The sequence below is a fragment of the Stylophora pistillata genome, chromosome 4 (assembly GCF_964205215.1).
Source record: "Stylophora pistillata chromosome 4, jaStyPist1.2, whole genome shotgun sequence".
NCBI classification, from domain to species: domain Eukaryota; kingdom Metazoa; phylum Cnidaria; class Anthozoa; order Scleractinia; family Pocilloporidae; genus Stylophora; species Stylophora pistillata.
The window spans coordinates 13,053,180-13,070,682 of NC_142522.1; the positions used below are offsets into that span (position 1 = coordinate 13,053,180).

The window sequence follows — 17,503 nt, forward strand, 5'->3', positions numbered from 1 at the left end:
CACAGTTTCTTTAGAGACTTACGCTCTTTCTCCATGCCAAAACAACTCGAATTAAACATAATATAAAGGCGCATTATTAATTAAAAGTTTTCTCTATGAATATTGCTTCGGTCTTGCTTTACTCTGCTTTGTGATTGGTCTAGAAAACTCACCCTATCATCTTAACAAATCAAATGTAAAACTAAAACCAATCACGACCTTGTTCCTCGCGTTTTCCCGCGCTTCAAGCAGATTTTCTCTTTTTTACTTTGAGTTCTCATTTGTTAATGACGATGCCTGGATTTTGGACACTCAGTTGAAAACTGGGCATGCTCTATCTGTACGAGATGATTCACTTTGACTTGATACTTTCTTCTTCTTCGATCATTACTCAATTATGAGAAAAACCGTTCGACTAATCAAAATTCGTGTAGTTTATTTGAAAATTTCGCCTGGATTAAAACTCAATACATATCTGATAAACGTCTATCAGTATTAAATCGTTTAAAAACTAATTTCTCCTCTGACTATAGCTAGTCTGAACCTTTTTTTTAGACGTATGTTCGTGGAATCATTGAAAGATTTAGCCCGCGGAAAAAAAAAATGTTCATTCGGGCAATCAGTTCTCATGTAAAAAATATGAGCGATACAATGTATCACTATGCTTTACTAACTTTACTGTGGTTTTAAATTTCCTTGCAGAAAGAACTGTAGAAACATTTCATAACCATTTCCTATTGTCAGAAAATACCTCGTCATTATTAATAGGACAAAAGACAGTTTCCGGTTAACAAGAATGTTCAGGTGATTTCAAGGTTGAGAAATACCTTGGGTGCTATATACATTAGATACAATGTATAGAGCTTTAAAAACTAATCACTTACAAAGAATAGCTTTAAATTTGTTTGGCTAGACTTAATTATTTCACTTTCGAAAAATACTCGCTCGAAATTTGTTTGTTTGACTTATGACTTAATATTTGTTCAAAAGGAAGGCTGTTTGTTAACAGCTCAACCGCCGGTTCATAAACTCTGAATTATGATCTTTCTTGTTTCAGATGATTACACGTAGTTATCTAATGAGCTTTCACAAAACAGTTTTCTTTATCACTGTTGCCCTTCACGGATGGTGTCCCCTTTCTACAGGGAGGAAATTCAATGACAGTTGCAAGTCTTACTTGATCCACTTAATTCCACTACAGACGGTTTGCTTCTCTCATGGTTGTTTGGGGGCCTTAGACACTGGCCAATTTCCAAACTCAAATGTCACGTTATCACCAATGAGCATGAACGTAGCCCATTGAGAAACTTTGTCGAAGCCGCTCTTTCTCAGCCATTTCCTGGCCTCGTGGAGAGATTCACTGGCACTTTTACCGCGGCACAAGTTTTGGTAGAAACATCTCATGAATGCCTCCGTGGCTGTGTCTTCTATGGCCCACCGTGCCGCTAACACCGAGCGAGCACCAGATCCTAAGAAGGCTCGAGCGATTCCAATAACTCCCTCGGCCTTAATGTGCCCACGTCCACTGTGACAACAGCTAAGTACCACCAGTTTAGCTCGCAGCCGAACTTGTGAAATTTCCGTCATCGTCAGAAGGTAGTTTTCGTCTTTTGGAATAAAGTTAGGGGGACATTTAGGAGAAAGAACAATCTCTCCTCTTTCGGCATCGCCATGGGCAGCGAAATGAATTAGACTTACTGAATTTATTACGTTAAGGACTGCCTCCTTTGTCGCACGGTCTCCTATCAAAGGTGTGACTCCAAGAAGTCTTCCAATCATCTGTGCTTCATTTCTTGCACTTGGCAATGATGTTATGATCCTGCGTTTTCCTTTCAAAAGCACCTCACCAACCTTAGGATCACCCACTATCAGTGCTCCACTCTGACTGTGATAGGCTGGGGAACTGTCTTGGATCAGCTTTAGAGTTGTCAGAGAGGGAACGATGCGGATCCTGAGAGTATCCGCCAAATATTTTCCTTCTCCATCTCTTATGGCTGCAAAAGGTACTTGGTACATACAGGACTCAGGGACAATTATGATCTCGGGTTTCTTCAGTAAATCGGCGACGGGAGCGATTATAATGTCGTAACACGAGATAAGATTACTCTTAAAATCTTTTGGATCGTAATCACGCATGAGTTCGCGATTTTCACAGTGAGTTGAGATCGATTCGGTATCATCTAGTGATCTATCTTCGCAATTCTGTTGGGGTAAGATGCCAAGGCTGAGAAAGCTTTCTGTAAAGAACTCCTCCAAACTAGGAACTAATTGGGTCACCACACGTTTCTCCAGACTGACTTTCTTTTGTAAGAAATGAATGTCTCCAGTTGCTTTGAGAATCCAATACCGTGCATGTTCTTCTTCAATCGAAATGTAAAGACATGAACAGTCTGTTTCCCTTGTGATGATATTTTGAATGCCCTGCCATGACTGTGGATTGCCTGAGATCTGCTCTTTAACAGAGTACTTGGCTGCCATCAAGTCGGCCAGGCCTCTTGCCCGTCTCAGCTCTTCAACATAAAGAGCATCCCTTGGATTCCCGGTGGAGGAAAGCAGGTTACTGAGCAACTTGTAGGGGTAAGTGCCGTGCTCTTCTAGAAGCGATGTTTTAAATTGATCGTTATCTTGAACAAAATCCCGCAACGTCTCGAACTTCTCGATGCACTGAAAAAGGTACGAAATGGCTTCTTTTTGATTCACTTGTGATAGCTTTAACATCGACAGCTTACAAAGGCATTGGAACTCATGGAAATTTAGTCCAATACATTTGCTCAATGAAAGAGCCTTCTTGAAGTATTCTTCGGCCACTTCACATTTGTTAAGCGATTTAAAACATGCTCCTAAGTTTGCTAGGTGGACTACTTCTCCTCGTCTGTCGCCAATTTCCTTGAAGATTGCAAGGCCTTTCTTGTAATATTCTTGAGCCTTTTCATATTCTTTGAGATGATGTGAAATTATCCCCAAATGTCCGTAATCTGCCGCTTCTCCCTCTTTATCACCAATTTTCTTACTTATTCCCAGTGCACGCTCTAGATATTTCTCAGCCATAGGATATTTCCCGCGTGACAGGAAAGAAACTCCTAGGTTTCGAAAGGAACTTGCTTCTCCTTCTCTGTCCCCAATTTTCTCTCTAATATGTAGTGCTTTCTGATGATATTCTTGAGCCTTATCATGTTCACCGAGTGAATTGAACAGTGCTCCTAGGTTTCCGTAGACTGTTGCTTCTCCTTCTTTGTCACCGATTTCCATTCTGATAGCAAGAGCTTTCTTGTAATATTCTTGCGCTGTTTCATAATTACCAAGCGATTGGAACACTGTTCCTAGGTTCCCGTAATCTGCTGCTTCTCCTTTTTTGTCACCGATCTCCATTCTGATAGCAAGAGCTTTCTTGTGATATTCCTGCGCTTTTTCATAATTACCAAGCGACCCGAAAAGTGTTCCCAGGTTTCCGTAATCTGCTGCTTCTCCTTCTTTGTCACCGATTTCCATTCTGATAGCAAGAGCTTTCTTGTAATATTCTTGTGCTGTTTCATAATTACCAAGCGATTGGAACACTGTTCCTAGGTTTCCGTAATCTGCTGCTTCTCCTTTTTTGTCACCGATTTCCATTCTGATAGCAAGAGCTTTCTTGTAATATTCTTGCGCTGTTTCATAATTACCAAGCGATTGGAACACTGTTCCTAGGTTTCCGTAATCTGCTGCTTCTCCTTTTCTGTCACCGATCTCCATTCTGATAGCAAGAGCTTTCTTGTGATATTCCTGCGCTTTTTCATAATTACCAAGCGACCCGAAAAGTGTTCCCAGGTTTCCGTAATCTGCTGCTTCTCCTTCTTTGTCACCGATTTCCATTCTGATAGCAAGAGCTTTCTTGTGATATTTCTGCGCTGTTTCATAATTACCAAGCGATTGGAACACTGTTCCTAGGTTCCCGTAATCTGCTGCTTCTCCTTTTTTGTCACCGATCTCCATTCTGATAGCAAGAGCTTTCTTGTGATATTCCTGCGCTTTTTCATAATTACCAAGCGACCTGAAAAGTGTTCCCAGGTTTCCGTAATCTGCTGCTTCTCCTTCTTTGTCACCGATTTCAATTCTGATAGCAAGAGCTTTCTTGTAATATTCTTGCGCTGTTTCATAATTACCAAGCGATTGGAACACTGTTCCTAGGCTTCCGTAATCTGTTGCTTCTCCTTTTTTGTCGTCGATTTCCACTGCGACGGCAAGTGCTTTTTCCAGAAGTCTTTTACATTTGTCACATTCTCCAAGAAAGTAATATACTTCTGCTAAGTTTCCGTGGCAAATTGCTATTCCTTGTTTGTCACCATTCTTGTTCATGATGTTTGTAGTTAACTCATAATATTTTCTGGCCTCCACAAACTTTGATTGATCGTGAAGTGTGTCCGCGAGTTTTAAAGTTATTCTTCCTTGATTGAAGGTGTCACCAGAGTCCTGGTACAGGAGAAGGAGATCTTTAAGGTATTTCTCTTTATTTGTGTGATCATTCATAGCATCGTGCGCTTCGACCATCATGATAAGGATACACTCAAGGAAAATTGAGTTAGGACCTGGTCCATCTTTATTCAGCCCCTGACTGTTTAGTACAATCAAACATTCCTTACACAACTCGATTTGTTGTGAAACACGACTTGTTTTTAGAAGGAATCTTGCGACCATTAGAACTATTAAGAAAGCTGTTGTGTCCATAACCTCTTCTATGTTGTCCATTGTGGTCTTGTTTGCTGTAAGTTTGAAAAAATAATGAATGAAAAATTCTACACAAGAGTGATAGATTCAAACAGTTGGCGACGAGTACAAAATTTTTTTGACACTATTTTCGAAAGAGATTTTATGAACAATTTTAAGGTGTTAAAGAAATATTCTTGACCCCAAAATTTATACGGCGCTAGAGTAAGGGAGAAAGGGGTGATGGGAGGGAGGAAGAGGAGAACACAACTTCTCCCGTTCTGTTTTTCTCACGCTTTGCACACCCATACTACTTGCGGTTGTTCATGACTACCAAGCGATTGGAACACTGTTCCTAAGTTGCCGTAATCTGCTGCTTCTCCTTTTTTTGCTTTGTGGATACTAAGCAAGGTGGACGTGTGTTTCTGAGCTGTGATAGCAATCTTACCCCTCACTGACTAAACTCAATATGGTTAACAAATCCATCGACTATCAAACTCCAAAAAGGAAAGTGATGACCTCAAAAGCCAAATATCAGCTCGCACGAAGGAAATATATGATTGGAAGTCATTGTTTGAGACTCAACAGAAGCAATCGGAACAGCAAAAACAATGGCGCTTCGGGATCCCTGAAAGATTTGCAAAACAGCGTTAAGTTTGTAAGTGATAAATATGACGACTTGCAAGCTTTCCAGAAAACAGCAACTGCAAGATTTAAGGAACTTTCAGCCTCATTCAATGATATATCTAAGAAAGTAAACGACCTAGCGCAAGCCATTGATAACTTGGAAGCCTACAGCTATCAATATAATCTGAAGCTCGTAGGAATACCAGAGCTACCTGACGAGACTGCGATGGCAACGACCGAGCTCTGTACTAAAATATTTCAAAAGATCGGTGCTAGTGTCTCCATTAACGACATCGATATAGCACATCGTGTCCCGAAGAGACCTGCAAGGAATCAAGACACGAGCTCTTCGTACAACGCCATCACATGTAAATTTACCCGTCGATCACCCATTGAAGAGATAATGCAGCAAAGAAATAGAATATCCACGATAGATCCTTCTGAAGTGGATTTGCCTCAAGATGCGCTTTTCACCTCGCCAAGAATTTTCGAACAGTTAACGCCAAAGCTACAACAGCTACTCTATGAATCAAAGAAGCGTCAACAACGACTAAAATTTAAATTTTGCTGGGCCAAAGGCGGAGCTGTCCTCATGAGAGCAACCGAAACGTCTCACATCTTCAAGCTCTATTCTATGGATGATTTTAGCGAAGCTAAGATCTGGCTCAAAACTGTAAGCTGTGCTATGCTATGGTTCTGCGTATTGATTCATGCTTTATGGACTATAAATTGCATCGTAGTCGGACATGTCTGCATCGTGAGGATGTGATCACAGGAATGCTTAAGGTATGATTAATTATTCTCCTCATCGCGCCATTGCGTGAGAAAAGAGTACAGAGAGAAAACAAATTACTACTTAAGGAATTTCCTTACTATGAGTGCAAAGATATTGCCTCTGCACATCCGCAATTTAATATCAATTTGTTCTTATCCGCTCCGTCCAGAAATCAACTTGACAAATTTAAGAGCTTATTTGACCTTGACCTCTTCCACTTCAACATACCTCCAGATCGTCAGGTTAATATCGACAGCAGTACCCATAGTCACTTTAGATCTAATTATTTTTCTCCTCGTAATTTTCATAGGCAAAAACACAGGCTAGCCCAGTCTGATAACCTCTTATCTATCTTCCATAATAATATTAGAAGTCAATGAAAATCTTGAAGACCTACAGAGTCAGCTGCTTAATGAGCTTGATACTCATTATCTGTCAAGAAAACTTGAAGCTCTTTGCACCCGGAATAAGGAAATTATTCTTCTTGGTGACTTCAATATAGATCTCCTTAAAATTGAGAGCTGTGGATATCGTCAAAAACTTTTTGAAACTTTACAGATTTTATCCCTACTCCCAACTATTGATAAACCCACAAGATCTTATGGTAGCTCTGCTACCCTAATTGATAATACTTTTATTAATAGCTCGGAAAAGTTTGTACTGAGTGGCAACATTGTGTCTGACATTAGTGATTACTACTCACAGGTTTGCCTACTATCTAACAAGTTTAAAGATAATTTTAACAGAGTAATCCGCAAACAGGATCTTTCATCAAACTGATTTTAACAATGATCTTCAGTTAATTACGTGCCCCCCTAATTCTGGTGCTGACTGTGCATTCAATGTCTTTTACAATAAGCTTAACAAACTAGTTGATAAGCATGCACCTTTTAAGACACTATCGAAACATAAATGTAAGCTGATGGCAAAGCCTTCGATAATCACAGGGCTTACTCACACCTATACGTAGGAAGAACAAGTTATACCATGATGGTCAATGGGATGAGTATAAATTGTATCGTAACAAATTATTATTGTTAACTCGTTAAAGTAAAAGGAATTACTATAACTCCTTTTTTGAACTGAGTGCGAATAATATGAAGGAAATCTGGAAAGGGACCGGATTAATAACCTAACATCATCCTCCAAGAAGAAACTTAAACAAATCTCCAGTATCAAAAGATCCAATGGTAGTCTCTCAACTGACCCCACTGAAATTTCTAATGTGCTGAATAAGCATTTTGCTGGTGTTGGACATAACCTTGCTTCCCAATTACCACCCTCTAACCACTCATTCAATGAGTATATCTATCTAATAATCGTTTTCCAAATTATTTTAATTTTGAACCTATTATTCCCACTGATATTAGTGCCCAAATTCAGGCCTTGCCTCTTTGCAAGTCTTATGGCATGTTCTCTTGTCCTGTTAAAATTCTAAAAGGCTGTAAACACATCATTAGCCAGCCTCTGGCTAACACTTACAATTTATCTGTCATCCAGGACAAACACCCTAGCAAATTAAAGCTTGCCAAGATTGTGCCAGTTTATAAAGATGATGTTGAGTCCTGTGCCAGCAACTACAGACCTATTTCTCTGTTGCCTATTTTCAATAGAATATTTGAAAAGTTAATGTATTAAAGACTAAACAAATTCATAACTATCGGGGTGGTCATAATACTCAACCTGCAATTCTGGATATTGTTAACACAATTCAGAGTACCGTATTTACCGGTGTATAATGCGCACCCATGTATAATGCGCGCCCGTGTATAATGCGCACCTTCGTTTTTAACCTAATTTATCAGAGAAAGAAGTTTTTCATGGCAAGAAAGACAAGTTAAATATTCGTACAATTATTTATTAAGACAAGAATAAGAAATTTACAATATCGTTAACATCAATATCTTTTGCAACTTAGTTATTTATATGACATTATTAAAATCAAACTTTAGGACTTCAAGCAAGGCCTAGCTAATTTGACGATTCCATGGCCCGGTAAATATTATGAGTGAGCAACAATATGATTTTGTGTCATTATTGTCGTATTTTTAGAATTTTCAAACTAAGGCTATGCAATTTTCTGGCCGTACTGTTAAGTAAACAACAATATAACCACGATGAACTCCACTGCGTGCGCTTTGTATACATAAGAAATTCACGCGTTTTTCGCTTATAACAGCAAATCAAGAACTGCTTTAAATGAAGCTTTTGTCCTGAAATATTTCTCGCTCGCTTTCCTCTTGCTTCTCCTTGAAAAATTCCATGTAAGATGAAATCTCTTCACAAGCGGCCAAATTTGCATACATATTCACTTTGAAATCTGCCTTTTTGCACACTTGCGAAAATATTTAGCAACTTTTGTCTTTCCTCTTGATTTTAGAGTAAAAACTTAATATCTACCTATAACTTTTCATTGAAAATAAGTTATTTAATCAAAGCTTTAAATGTGTTACTTTTTTGTGTTTTTAAGGTATGGAAATTAGGACGTGCGTGACATACAATGGAATCCGTGTAAAAGACGCACCGCGATTTTGATGGTTATTTTGTAGAAAAAAGTGCGCATTATACACGGGTAAATACGGTAACATGAATAGTGGTAAATTCACTTGTGGACTCTTCATTGATCTGAAAAAGCCTTTGATACTGTGGATCACTCTATTCTTCTTCGAAAACTTGATTTTTATGGCATCAGAGGCACCATAAATGACTGGTTCCGTTCTTATTTAACTCAAAGGAAACAAACCACTGCAAATGGCTCTTACATCTCTGATAGTTAAACAACTCAGTGTAGCGTTCCACAGGGCTCTGTGCTGGGCCCACTTTTATTCTTATTGTATGTGAATGATATAATGATAGGTAGATAGATAGTTTAATGATAGATAGTTTATTAGAATATCGAACATGGCAGTCCGTAGACTGAATTGCGTTACAATTACTTAAAACGAGGAATAAATGAGTTCCAAATACGAATTGAAATTATAATAAAATCATAAATGCGAAAAACTCTCTATATATGTATATAAATTTAAATTTATGTACACATACTTGGAATAAAAATGTTGTTAAAACGATTTGTATGTGTACGGGGCATGGCATAAGCCCTGGACTGTCTTAGATTATATCTGTGTTCTCTCTTAGGAGTTAAGACAGGCACGAGTTTGTGATCCGGGCATGACGTGAGAGACTCGAAAAGCTTGCTACACAGAGCCACGCGTCTCGCGTGCAAGGTTACTAAGTCGAATCTGGCCAAACATTCGAAATATGACGCATAAGGACAAATGATGGAGCATATAGCTAATTCCTCAAAGCACTTTTCCTTCTATTTATTTGCTGATGATACAAGTATTATTTATGCAAACCTGAATCTTCATAACCTTGAACAGGTAGTTAATTCTGAACTAAGTAATATCAGTGACTGAATTCTAGCTAACAAGCTAACCCTTAAATTTAGAAAAACCAACTACGCGCTTTTCCATCCCACGCAGAAATGTTTAACATATAATCCAGGGGCGGATCAAGGGGAAGGGAGCAGGGGGTGCGCTCCCCCCCGCCCTGAGATGAACTGCGGCTTTCTAATACAAGTGGTATTCAGCAAAAAAAAAAAACTATGTGGTTTATTGGTGTTGAAGTACTATATCGTTTGATATGTATCCTCAGCAGTTCATATTATGTTATTGCCTAGGCAAAAGCCTTCTTCGTATTCGCTATCACAATTTGTTTACGTCCGGTCACCATTTAGTTACGCCATTCTTTAGTGGTGCACCCCCTTCTCAAAAAAATCCTGGATCCGCCCCCGTAATCCCTCCATCAAAGTTTACGATCCAGCTCAAAACGCATCATGTACCTTGGAAAAGAAAGATTTGTCAAATATCTTGGTGTTCTGATTGATTTTGAACTTTCCTGGAAAAGCCATATTGAACTAATCTGTTTAAAGATCAGTAGAGCCGTGAGAATTCTTACAAGGCTTAGACATACTATTCCAGCACGTCCCCTTTTAAATATCTATCAAGCCCTTATTAGTCCTTATCTTTATTATGGCATCTGTGCTTGGGGCTCTGCACCGTCTTATTTAAATAAGTTACTTTTCATTCAAAAGCGAGCTCTGCGCTTGATTTACTTTAAGGACTATAAGCAACATGCTGTTCCGCTTTTCCTAAAATCGAATGTCTTACCCCTTTTCTTTTATTTACTTTGATCGTCTTTGTAATATCATGTGGGGACATTGCTAACAATCATGCTACTGAAAATATTAAGCGAGCATTTACTAGAATCTCTGAGGTGCACTCATATTCTACCGGCCGATCTTCTGTTAATGATAATTTTTATACCGAACACTCAAGGCTTGAAAAAATGCGTTGTTCTTTCCTAAGAATTGGTCCAAAAATCTGGAATTCTCTACTCTCAGGTATGAGAAAATTGCCAAAGTCCACCTTCCGGAAAAAGTTAAAGTGCACCTAAAACCGAAATTTTTTTTCGGTTAACAAAATAAGCGTATTTTTTGGAGTATTTCTGTGCAAAAATTTTTTTATTTGCTCAAATCTTCAATTTTCTGTGCCCAGTCAAAATACGCAAAATCGGCCGCCATCTTGCCCCACGACCAGTTTTAATGGCTCTAGCGGGTGATATGACGTCAAATCGAGAACACGAAAGTCTGCATTTCCGTACTTCCGGGACTGGTTATGAAACCCGGTAAACATCAAAGGCCGATGTCTTTGTTATGGTTTTCCCTTAGTCACGTGATCTTCCTTGTTTCGCAGGAGCTCTAAGGAAGATTGCCTTTAAAGAAATGGCAATATATAAGCATGGTTTATACGCGAGCGTTTGTTGAATTTCGTTTGTACACGCGTCGGGTAGCCCATCTGTGGCAAATCTAAGCTCAGTAGTGGAAAATTACAACTCGAAATTGCAACGTTTTCAGCTTACATTTCTAACTGCGACGGAAAATTGTTCCTCTACTTCGCCATCGTCTTCCAAAATACCCAAGATCGCCTCAAAATCCTCTCCCCACACAAACAGATCGTGTACACCGTCCGCCATCGAACTTGTGCACGGTCAGAGTCACGTGACGGGTCTGTTCAACATTCCCGACCGCGCTATTGTTTAACCCCTTGATTTTTACCGGGTTTCATAACCAGTCCCCTCTACTAGCTATGGTTACAACCAGGAATAGCGCTCGATTTTGAAACTGTCCGTTACATATTCATCTCTTTCTCCATCTTACTCAACAAACACTTTGATTCTATAATTACCCGTTTAGGATTTGATTTTCATTGGAAAAATCCACGCTGGTCGGTGCCCGTGCGGGTTCTCTTTGTCTGCGTGTCACAAGCTTTTAGTTCGCATTTTCCCTTTGGAGAGGAAACGACTGCTACACAGAGTACCAAAAAATATTATCTTACGTCAGACATTGTCTACTTCTGTTCACGCGCTTCATATGCCCTTGTATCCTTTTTCTTTACTAAGCGAAGGTAAAGTCCTCTTTGTTAGGTCCTGGGGGAGGCTCAGAGGCCTCCTAAATCTTCTCGACCTAATGTCAGTCAATGAGGCCCTTTGGGCTTAAAGCGTCCAAAAGTTTTTTACCCCATAGGGTATTTTGTCATTTCAGAGGCGGTGGGGGAGATGGTGATCATTTAAGAGTATCTAATTGGAAAAATTTCAAATACGATACATTTTCTCTTATCCGTATGGCAACAGTAGCCGCCAGCATGTTCAGAGCATGCGCAGTTTGTAGCTATTTTGTGTTACGTCTCATCAATAATATGGGTTCTCATTATCCAACTGTGCTTCGTAGAGTACAAATAACGGGCGAGACGAGTACAAATATCACGCGATATTTGTACTCCAGATATATTTGCGAAATTCGCCCGCACTCAAATAACAATTTGGCGTGTTAGATAATAAATCTCTTATTAGACGTTTTGTTGTGTAGTATCGCTGAGTATTTTTACTCGTTGTTTGTATTTGACTCGCCCTTCGGGCGAGTATATATAATAAGATATATATATTTTTGCTTTGGTGTTTACATTTTTGAAAAAGAAGATTAAGCGTAGAAAAGAACTGTTTGTTGCGCGAGCTCGCGGATGGGTTGTGTTGCATGACGAGTCCTGCTTTGTTACGTTCGTAGAGTCTACGCAAAAAAATCTTGAATCGTAGTCAAAGAACTAGAGGTGGAGAAGTATTTTCAACTTTCTTTGTAAACAGCTGTCGTTCAGTCACGTCATTTCAGTTTATTGCTGGTACACGGAAGTACCCGGAAGGCAGGAAACTTTTTAACGCGCCGGTTGAAATATTGGATGAGATGAGATCCGAGATACTGCGGAATTTGCTCCGAGCCAACAAAACTCGGTCACACGGTGTAAAATTGCTGGTAGACAAAACAGACCTTATTTTAGTTTCCTTTTTACGAGAAATCTACACAATCTTTAATCAGAAATCCAAATCCGGAACCAGTCTCATCCAAGACGGGAGACACCCCGGCTGTAGATGTTTACAGTAAAGTTAACTCTTCAAATGTAACAAAAGTCGAGAATGCGTCAAATTTATTAGTGGTTCTTTTTGTCACGCCGTCTATGAAACTAAAGGAAAATCCATTGACTGCCTGAAGCAAATCATTTGAGAAATTACAGAACATTCAGTAATAAATAAACAGTTAACTCAAGCCTTTAAACACAGTTAATGGCTCAGCGCCAAAGAGTGATTCGCCTTTTGTCTAGTTATACCCTCGGAAAGGAAAAGTTACTGCTTGTGTACTGACATTATATTATTTGACCGCTGAGGGGACAAAATATCACACAATAGCATGATTTTCCTTTTTTCTAGACATTGTAGCAGCTTCCTCGACCGCCATTCTTGTTCGCTTACAAGGCAAAGCAATTTTTCATTAAAATCCTCTCTGCGCTTGTTGTTCGGAACTGGGCCAAGTATCCTCGCGAAACCAAATCAATTTTCGCCAATTAAACTTCTCCAAAAGTTTACCAAGCATAAATTAAAAACAACAACAACAACAACAACATAAGTCAGGACAAAACATGAGTTGAAATATGAGAGAATTTGGGGAGGAAATTTCTTGTAGTTTGGAGGTGAGTCTTATAACCGAGTATTTGGCGTGAGTTTCACATGTAAGCTTAACACAAACCAAATTAAAAGTTTATGACACGTCTTATAAGGGACTGCGTCATACAACGGAAAAAAAAAACAGTACACTGATCATAAAGACAGCTATAATCCACGTGATTTTGGATACTGTATCTCATGACGTCACTTTATCTCAACTTGAACTGAGGATTTAACACTTTTCAACTCCTTTCCATTGTCGTTAAAATTGAGTAAACAGCCCGTACATCAAAAATTATTTTCGGATCTTTTTAGAATTTGATTTGTTTGAATTTCATTACTTCCTATCTTCATTGTTTTCGTCAGTGACCTCTTACCAGGTTTTTCATTTTCTTTTATTTCGTCCCAAATTTGCGATAACAGCGGAGGATATCCATGGGGGTCATTACACCCCTCCTCCCTGCCTCCAACAATTTACGATGATAAAATATCTTGATCAATTTTAGTGAGATATGCAGCCCCCATTCCTCCCTCCCGTTGAAAAATGAGTTGTAAGTTGTGTGACTGGTTTAAAGGTGCATGTATACCAAACCAAAATAGCTTTGTGCGCTGTAATCGTTTAGCCTTGGAAAGTGAAACCTTTTTAATTTCTGAGTAATCGAATGATCCTAACAGCGAAAAAAAAAGTACACATCAGACTTTCTTTAAAGGAATTTGAGAATTTGTAGACCTGAAGCGAATGCAATCATTTGGCGTCAAGTTTGTTTGCTAACTTTTCGATTATAAAAAAACTATACCATAACGTGAACAATTTATATCGTTACTGGAATGATTGCCCAGTGCATCAATTTCAAAATGCAAATCCATAAAACAGATATCAATTGTTGATTGTTACCTAGTGAATTTCTAGCTGATCGTTACTAAGAGTGTCTAACTGAATCCTTTTTAATAACGGCTGATTTCCACAGTGTTTTCATTGTTATCTAAATAAATGTCTTCAAAGGTATCGTGTAAGTAGAAATATGGTCGAATTTATTGAACAACGCCCGTAAAACCCACCCGTGTTCCTTCTTTATTCTTTGTTTTCGTCACGCAACTCACACCCACTAGAAAGTGAAAAGACTAAGTCATCGCAGACAGATAGCTTACGTTGTACAGAAAGAAACTTCAATTGTGCTGCGGTTGATCTTTTGATGCAAAATCCAACCACTCAAAGGAAAAGAACACTGAGGCCTGTTGTTTCCTGAAAAAAGTCAATTGTTTCCATTGTTTCATTTTTAAATCCACCATTTTTGTGAAAGTTAGACATGCAGAACTGAAATAGATGTACTATAGATGGAACACAACAGTCGGGTAAATTATTCAACATCCCTTCTCATCTTCTTTCAAATGACAGAGAAATTTTTTGGATTCATAAAACTCTCATGGCGGCGATAGACATTCGATTTCCATTTCTGTTCAAGCAAGGTCAACAGACTATCTTCAAAAGAATCTGAAAAAATTGAAGACCTCGACCGGATGCAGTAATTTGGTGTCAAATTTATTTCTTAAATTTTCAATCATAAAAAGTAGATTTAGAAGTGCACTAATTTAAAATTGCAGGCATATCCGTGAAGAGATATCAATTGTTTATTTTTTATTTCTCTCTGAACTTTACTAAGAAAGTGTCTGACTGTATCCTTTACAATGCCAGCGGATTCTTTACGATGTTTCATTCTTATCTAAATATAAATAGCTGTAAGGAGGACACGTCGGTGGATCGGTCGGTTTTATGGAAGAACGCCCGTATAACCCACCCGTGTTCCTTATTTAGTCTTTTTTTTTGTCTTCGTCACGCAAGTCACACCCACTAGAAAATGAAAAGACTCAGTCATCGAATACATATAGCTTACCTTGTACAAAAAGAAACTTCAAATGTGCTGTGATTGATGTTTTAATGAAAATCCAACCGCTCAAAAGCAATGCACAGTGAGGCCTTTCGTTCCCTGAAAAAAGTTAATTGTTTCAATTTTTTTTTATTTTGAAATCCGCCATCAGTAGTAAATGTTACACGAGCAAAACTAAAATACAAGACGTGGAAAACGAAAATAATTTGGATATATCAACAAAGTTGAAGTGGTAAATTGGCCACCGTAACGCTTACAAAAGCTGACGTTTCGAACGTTAGCCCTTCGTCGGAGCGAATAGAGGAATTGTGGGTTGTGTGTGCTTTTAAAGGCAGAGAATGGAGCTACTTTATTGGTGGGAACATGGCAACGAGAAAAACAAGAATGAATTAGTGGAATGAAAAGCGTTCGTTGATCCCTGTGGGATTTAGACTGCCGGTTTGAAAGATGAGCTTTTGTTCAAGATTTTTACGGCTAAAATACATGTACTTAAGATGGAACATGTGACAGTTGACGCAACACGTTACCACATCACCGGATCGTAATCATGAGTTACACTGAACGTTTTAGAAGTTACGTATTTGGGGTTCTTTTGAGTGGTGCCATTTTCTATGGGTAGAGAAAAACCTTTGTATGTCAGGCTGGTATAATTACCTTACAAAGCCAAAGAAGTGAGGAAACTGAAGTAGAATGTGTTGAAACTGCAACTAATGCGCTCATTTTGACCATCAGCACTTTAAATCAAATCAAACGAGAGCCGTATTTGAAATGCTAAAACTTAAAAAGTGAGCTGGATGGATACAACATGCATAATAATGAGCGAGTATTTTTTGACACCAGTCTTTTTCCATCAACAGAAACAAAGTACTACACAATAGTCCTGTTAATAAAATGTCTCACTGGATCCTTTGAATGACAGCTAATTGTTACGATGTTTCTTTCTTATCTAAATAAATACTTTTAAGGGTAACACGTAGGTGGATCGGTGGGTTTTATTGAACAACGCCCGTAAAATCCACTCGTGTTCCTTATTTAGTCTTTATGTTGTGTTCGTCACGCAAGTCACACCTACTAGAAAATGAAAAGACTCAGTCATCGAACACAGACGCTTACCTTGTACAAAAAGAAACTTCAAGTCTGCTGCGACTGATGTTTTGATGCAAAATCTAACCGCTCAAAAGCAGTGAACGCGCAGGCCTGTCGTTTCCTGTAAAAAAAGTGAATTGTTTCAATTTTTTCATGTTTAAATTCACCGGTAGTGGTAAAAGTTAGACATGCAAAACTGAAATATATGTACTAAAATTGGAACACGTGGCAGTCGGGTAAATTATTGTACACCCCTTCTCATGCGCTCAGCCATACTGTTATACAGTAGACATTCGATTTCCATTTTTTCTTCATTACAGTTCGAATTCTGTTCAAGCAGGGTCGATAAACTTTCTTCACAGGTATGTGGGAATTTGTAGACCCGATGCGGATGCAATTATTTGGCGTCAAATTTGTTCCCTAGATTTTCGATTTTAGAAACTGAAAAGGCTCAGTCATCGCACACAAATAGCTTACCTTGTACAGAGAGAAACTTCAATTCTGCTGTGATTGATGTTTTAATGAAAATCCAAGCGCTCAAAAGCAATGAACACTGAGGCCTGTCGTTTCCCGATAAAAAGTAAATTGTTTCAATTTTTTTCATTTTCAAATCCGCCATCAGTAGTAACTGTTAGGCGTGCAAAACTAAAACACATGTACTAAAGATGGAACACGTAACAGTCGGGTAAAATATATTGTACATCGCCTCTCGTCTTCCTTCCAATGATAAAGAAAAATAAATGGGTTTAGTTACGCTTTTGTATAATAGATATTTGATTTCCATTTTTCCTCATTGCTGTTTGAGTTCTCTCAAGGCAGGGTCGATAGTGAAAAGTGTTACGGCGGTTGACTCTAAAGAGGCCGGATTTTTATATTCCATACGAGGGTAACTTACTTAATAATCATGCAAGTTACTAGCCTTGGTTCAAAGCTTTTCATTGACCGAGTCTAGTAATTGTAAAAGGATTCAAAACATCAAACTGTTCTCGCTGTTTGTGACTGTTCTTATTAACTCCTTATTTTTCATTTTATATCGCAGATATTGACTTTCTTCCGTCAAGTCACATCAAACATGACATAACTGAGATACGATGGGACGCTTTAAACTCCAAGTACTCACTTATGTAAAGCTAACGGCAGTGAGTACATGGCATTATGTCGATTGTTTTAAAACAGACAGAACTTACCAAGATTTGTAACCTTCAGTGCTCTTCTTTATAAACAAGGTCAGCTTCCTGTGTCCGTTCTTTGAGTTTTTCCCTGCATATGTCCTACGTCACTCAGAGACAGCCAATAAAATGTGATCATCTGTTTCTGGCACAAAATCATTTGGACTGTCATTTTCGCAGTCATTTCTGTTTGCAGAATGGCCCGCTCTTACCCGCAGAATGGCCGCTCTTACCCGCAGAATGGCCCG

General features: G+C 38.7%; 1 protein-coding gene across 5 annotated transcripts; it reads right to left on the reverse strand.

The window, feature by feature from the left end:
- Window positions 1-395: 395 nt before the first annotated feature.
- On the reverse strand, window positions 396-17,346 carry LOC111346972 (uncharacterized). Of its 5 annotated transcripts, none has more exons than XM_088758520.1 (5): window positions 17,274-17,346; window positions 16,564-16,646; window positions 16,114-16,207; window positions 15,007-15,099; window positions 396-4,715 (listed from the first exon to the last, which is right to left on the reverse strand). In XM_088758520.1, exon 5 carries the CDS (start codon window positions 4,699-4,701, stop codon window positions 1,195-1,197), a length of 3,507 nt encoding a protein of 1,168 aa, XP_088614646.1. In that variant the 5' UTR covers window positions 4,702-4,715; window positions 15,007-15,099; window positions 16,114-16,207; window positions 16,564-16,646; window positions 17,274-17,346; the 3' UTR covers window positions 396-1,194. The 5 variants fall into 5 exon arrangements, 3 of the variants coding, with proteins under 3 accessions (XP_088614646.1, XP_088614648.1, XP_088614647.1); XR_016000567.1 differs by lacking the exon at window positions 396-4,715 and adding an exon at window positions 7,904-9,905; XR_016000568.1 differs by lacking the exon at window positions 396-4,715 and adding an exon at window positions 13,981-14,357.
- Between the last annotated feature and the right edge of the window lie 157 nt (window positions 17,347-17,503).

Coding starts and splice junctions, on each gene's coding strand:
- LOC111346972 (XM_088758522.1), bottom strand. CDS start 4,701: ATGGACAACATAGAAGAGGTTATGGACACAACAGCTTTCTTAATAGTT.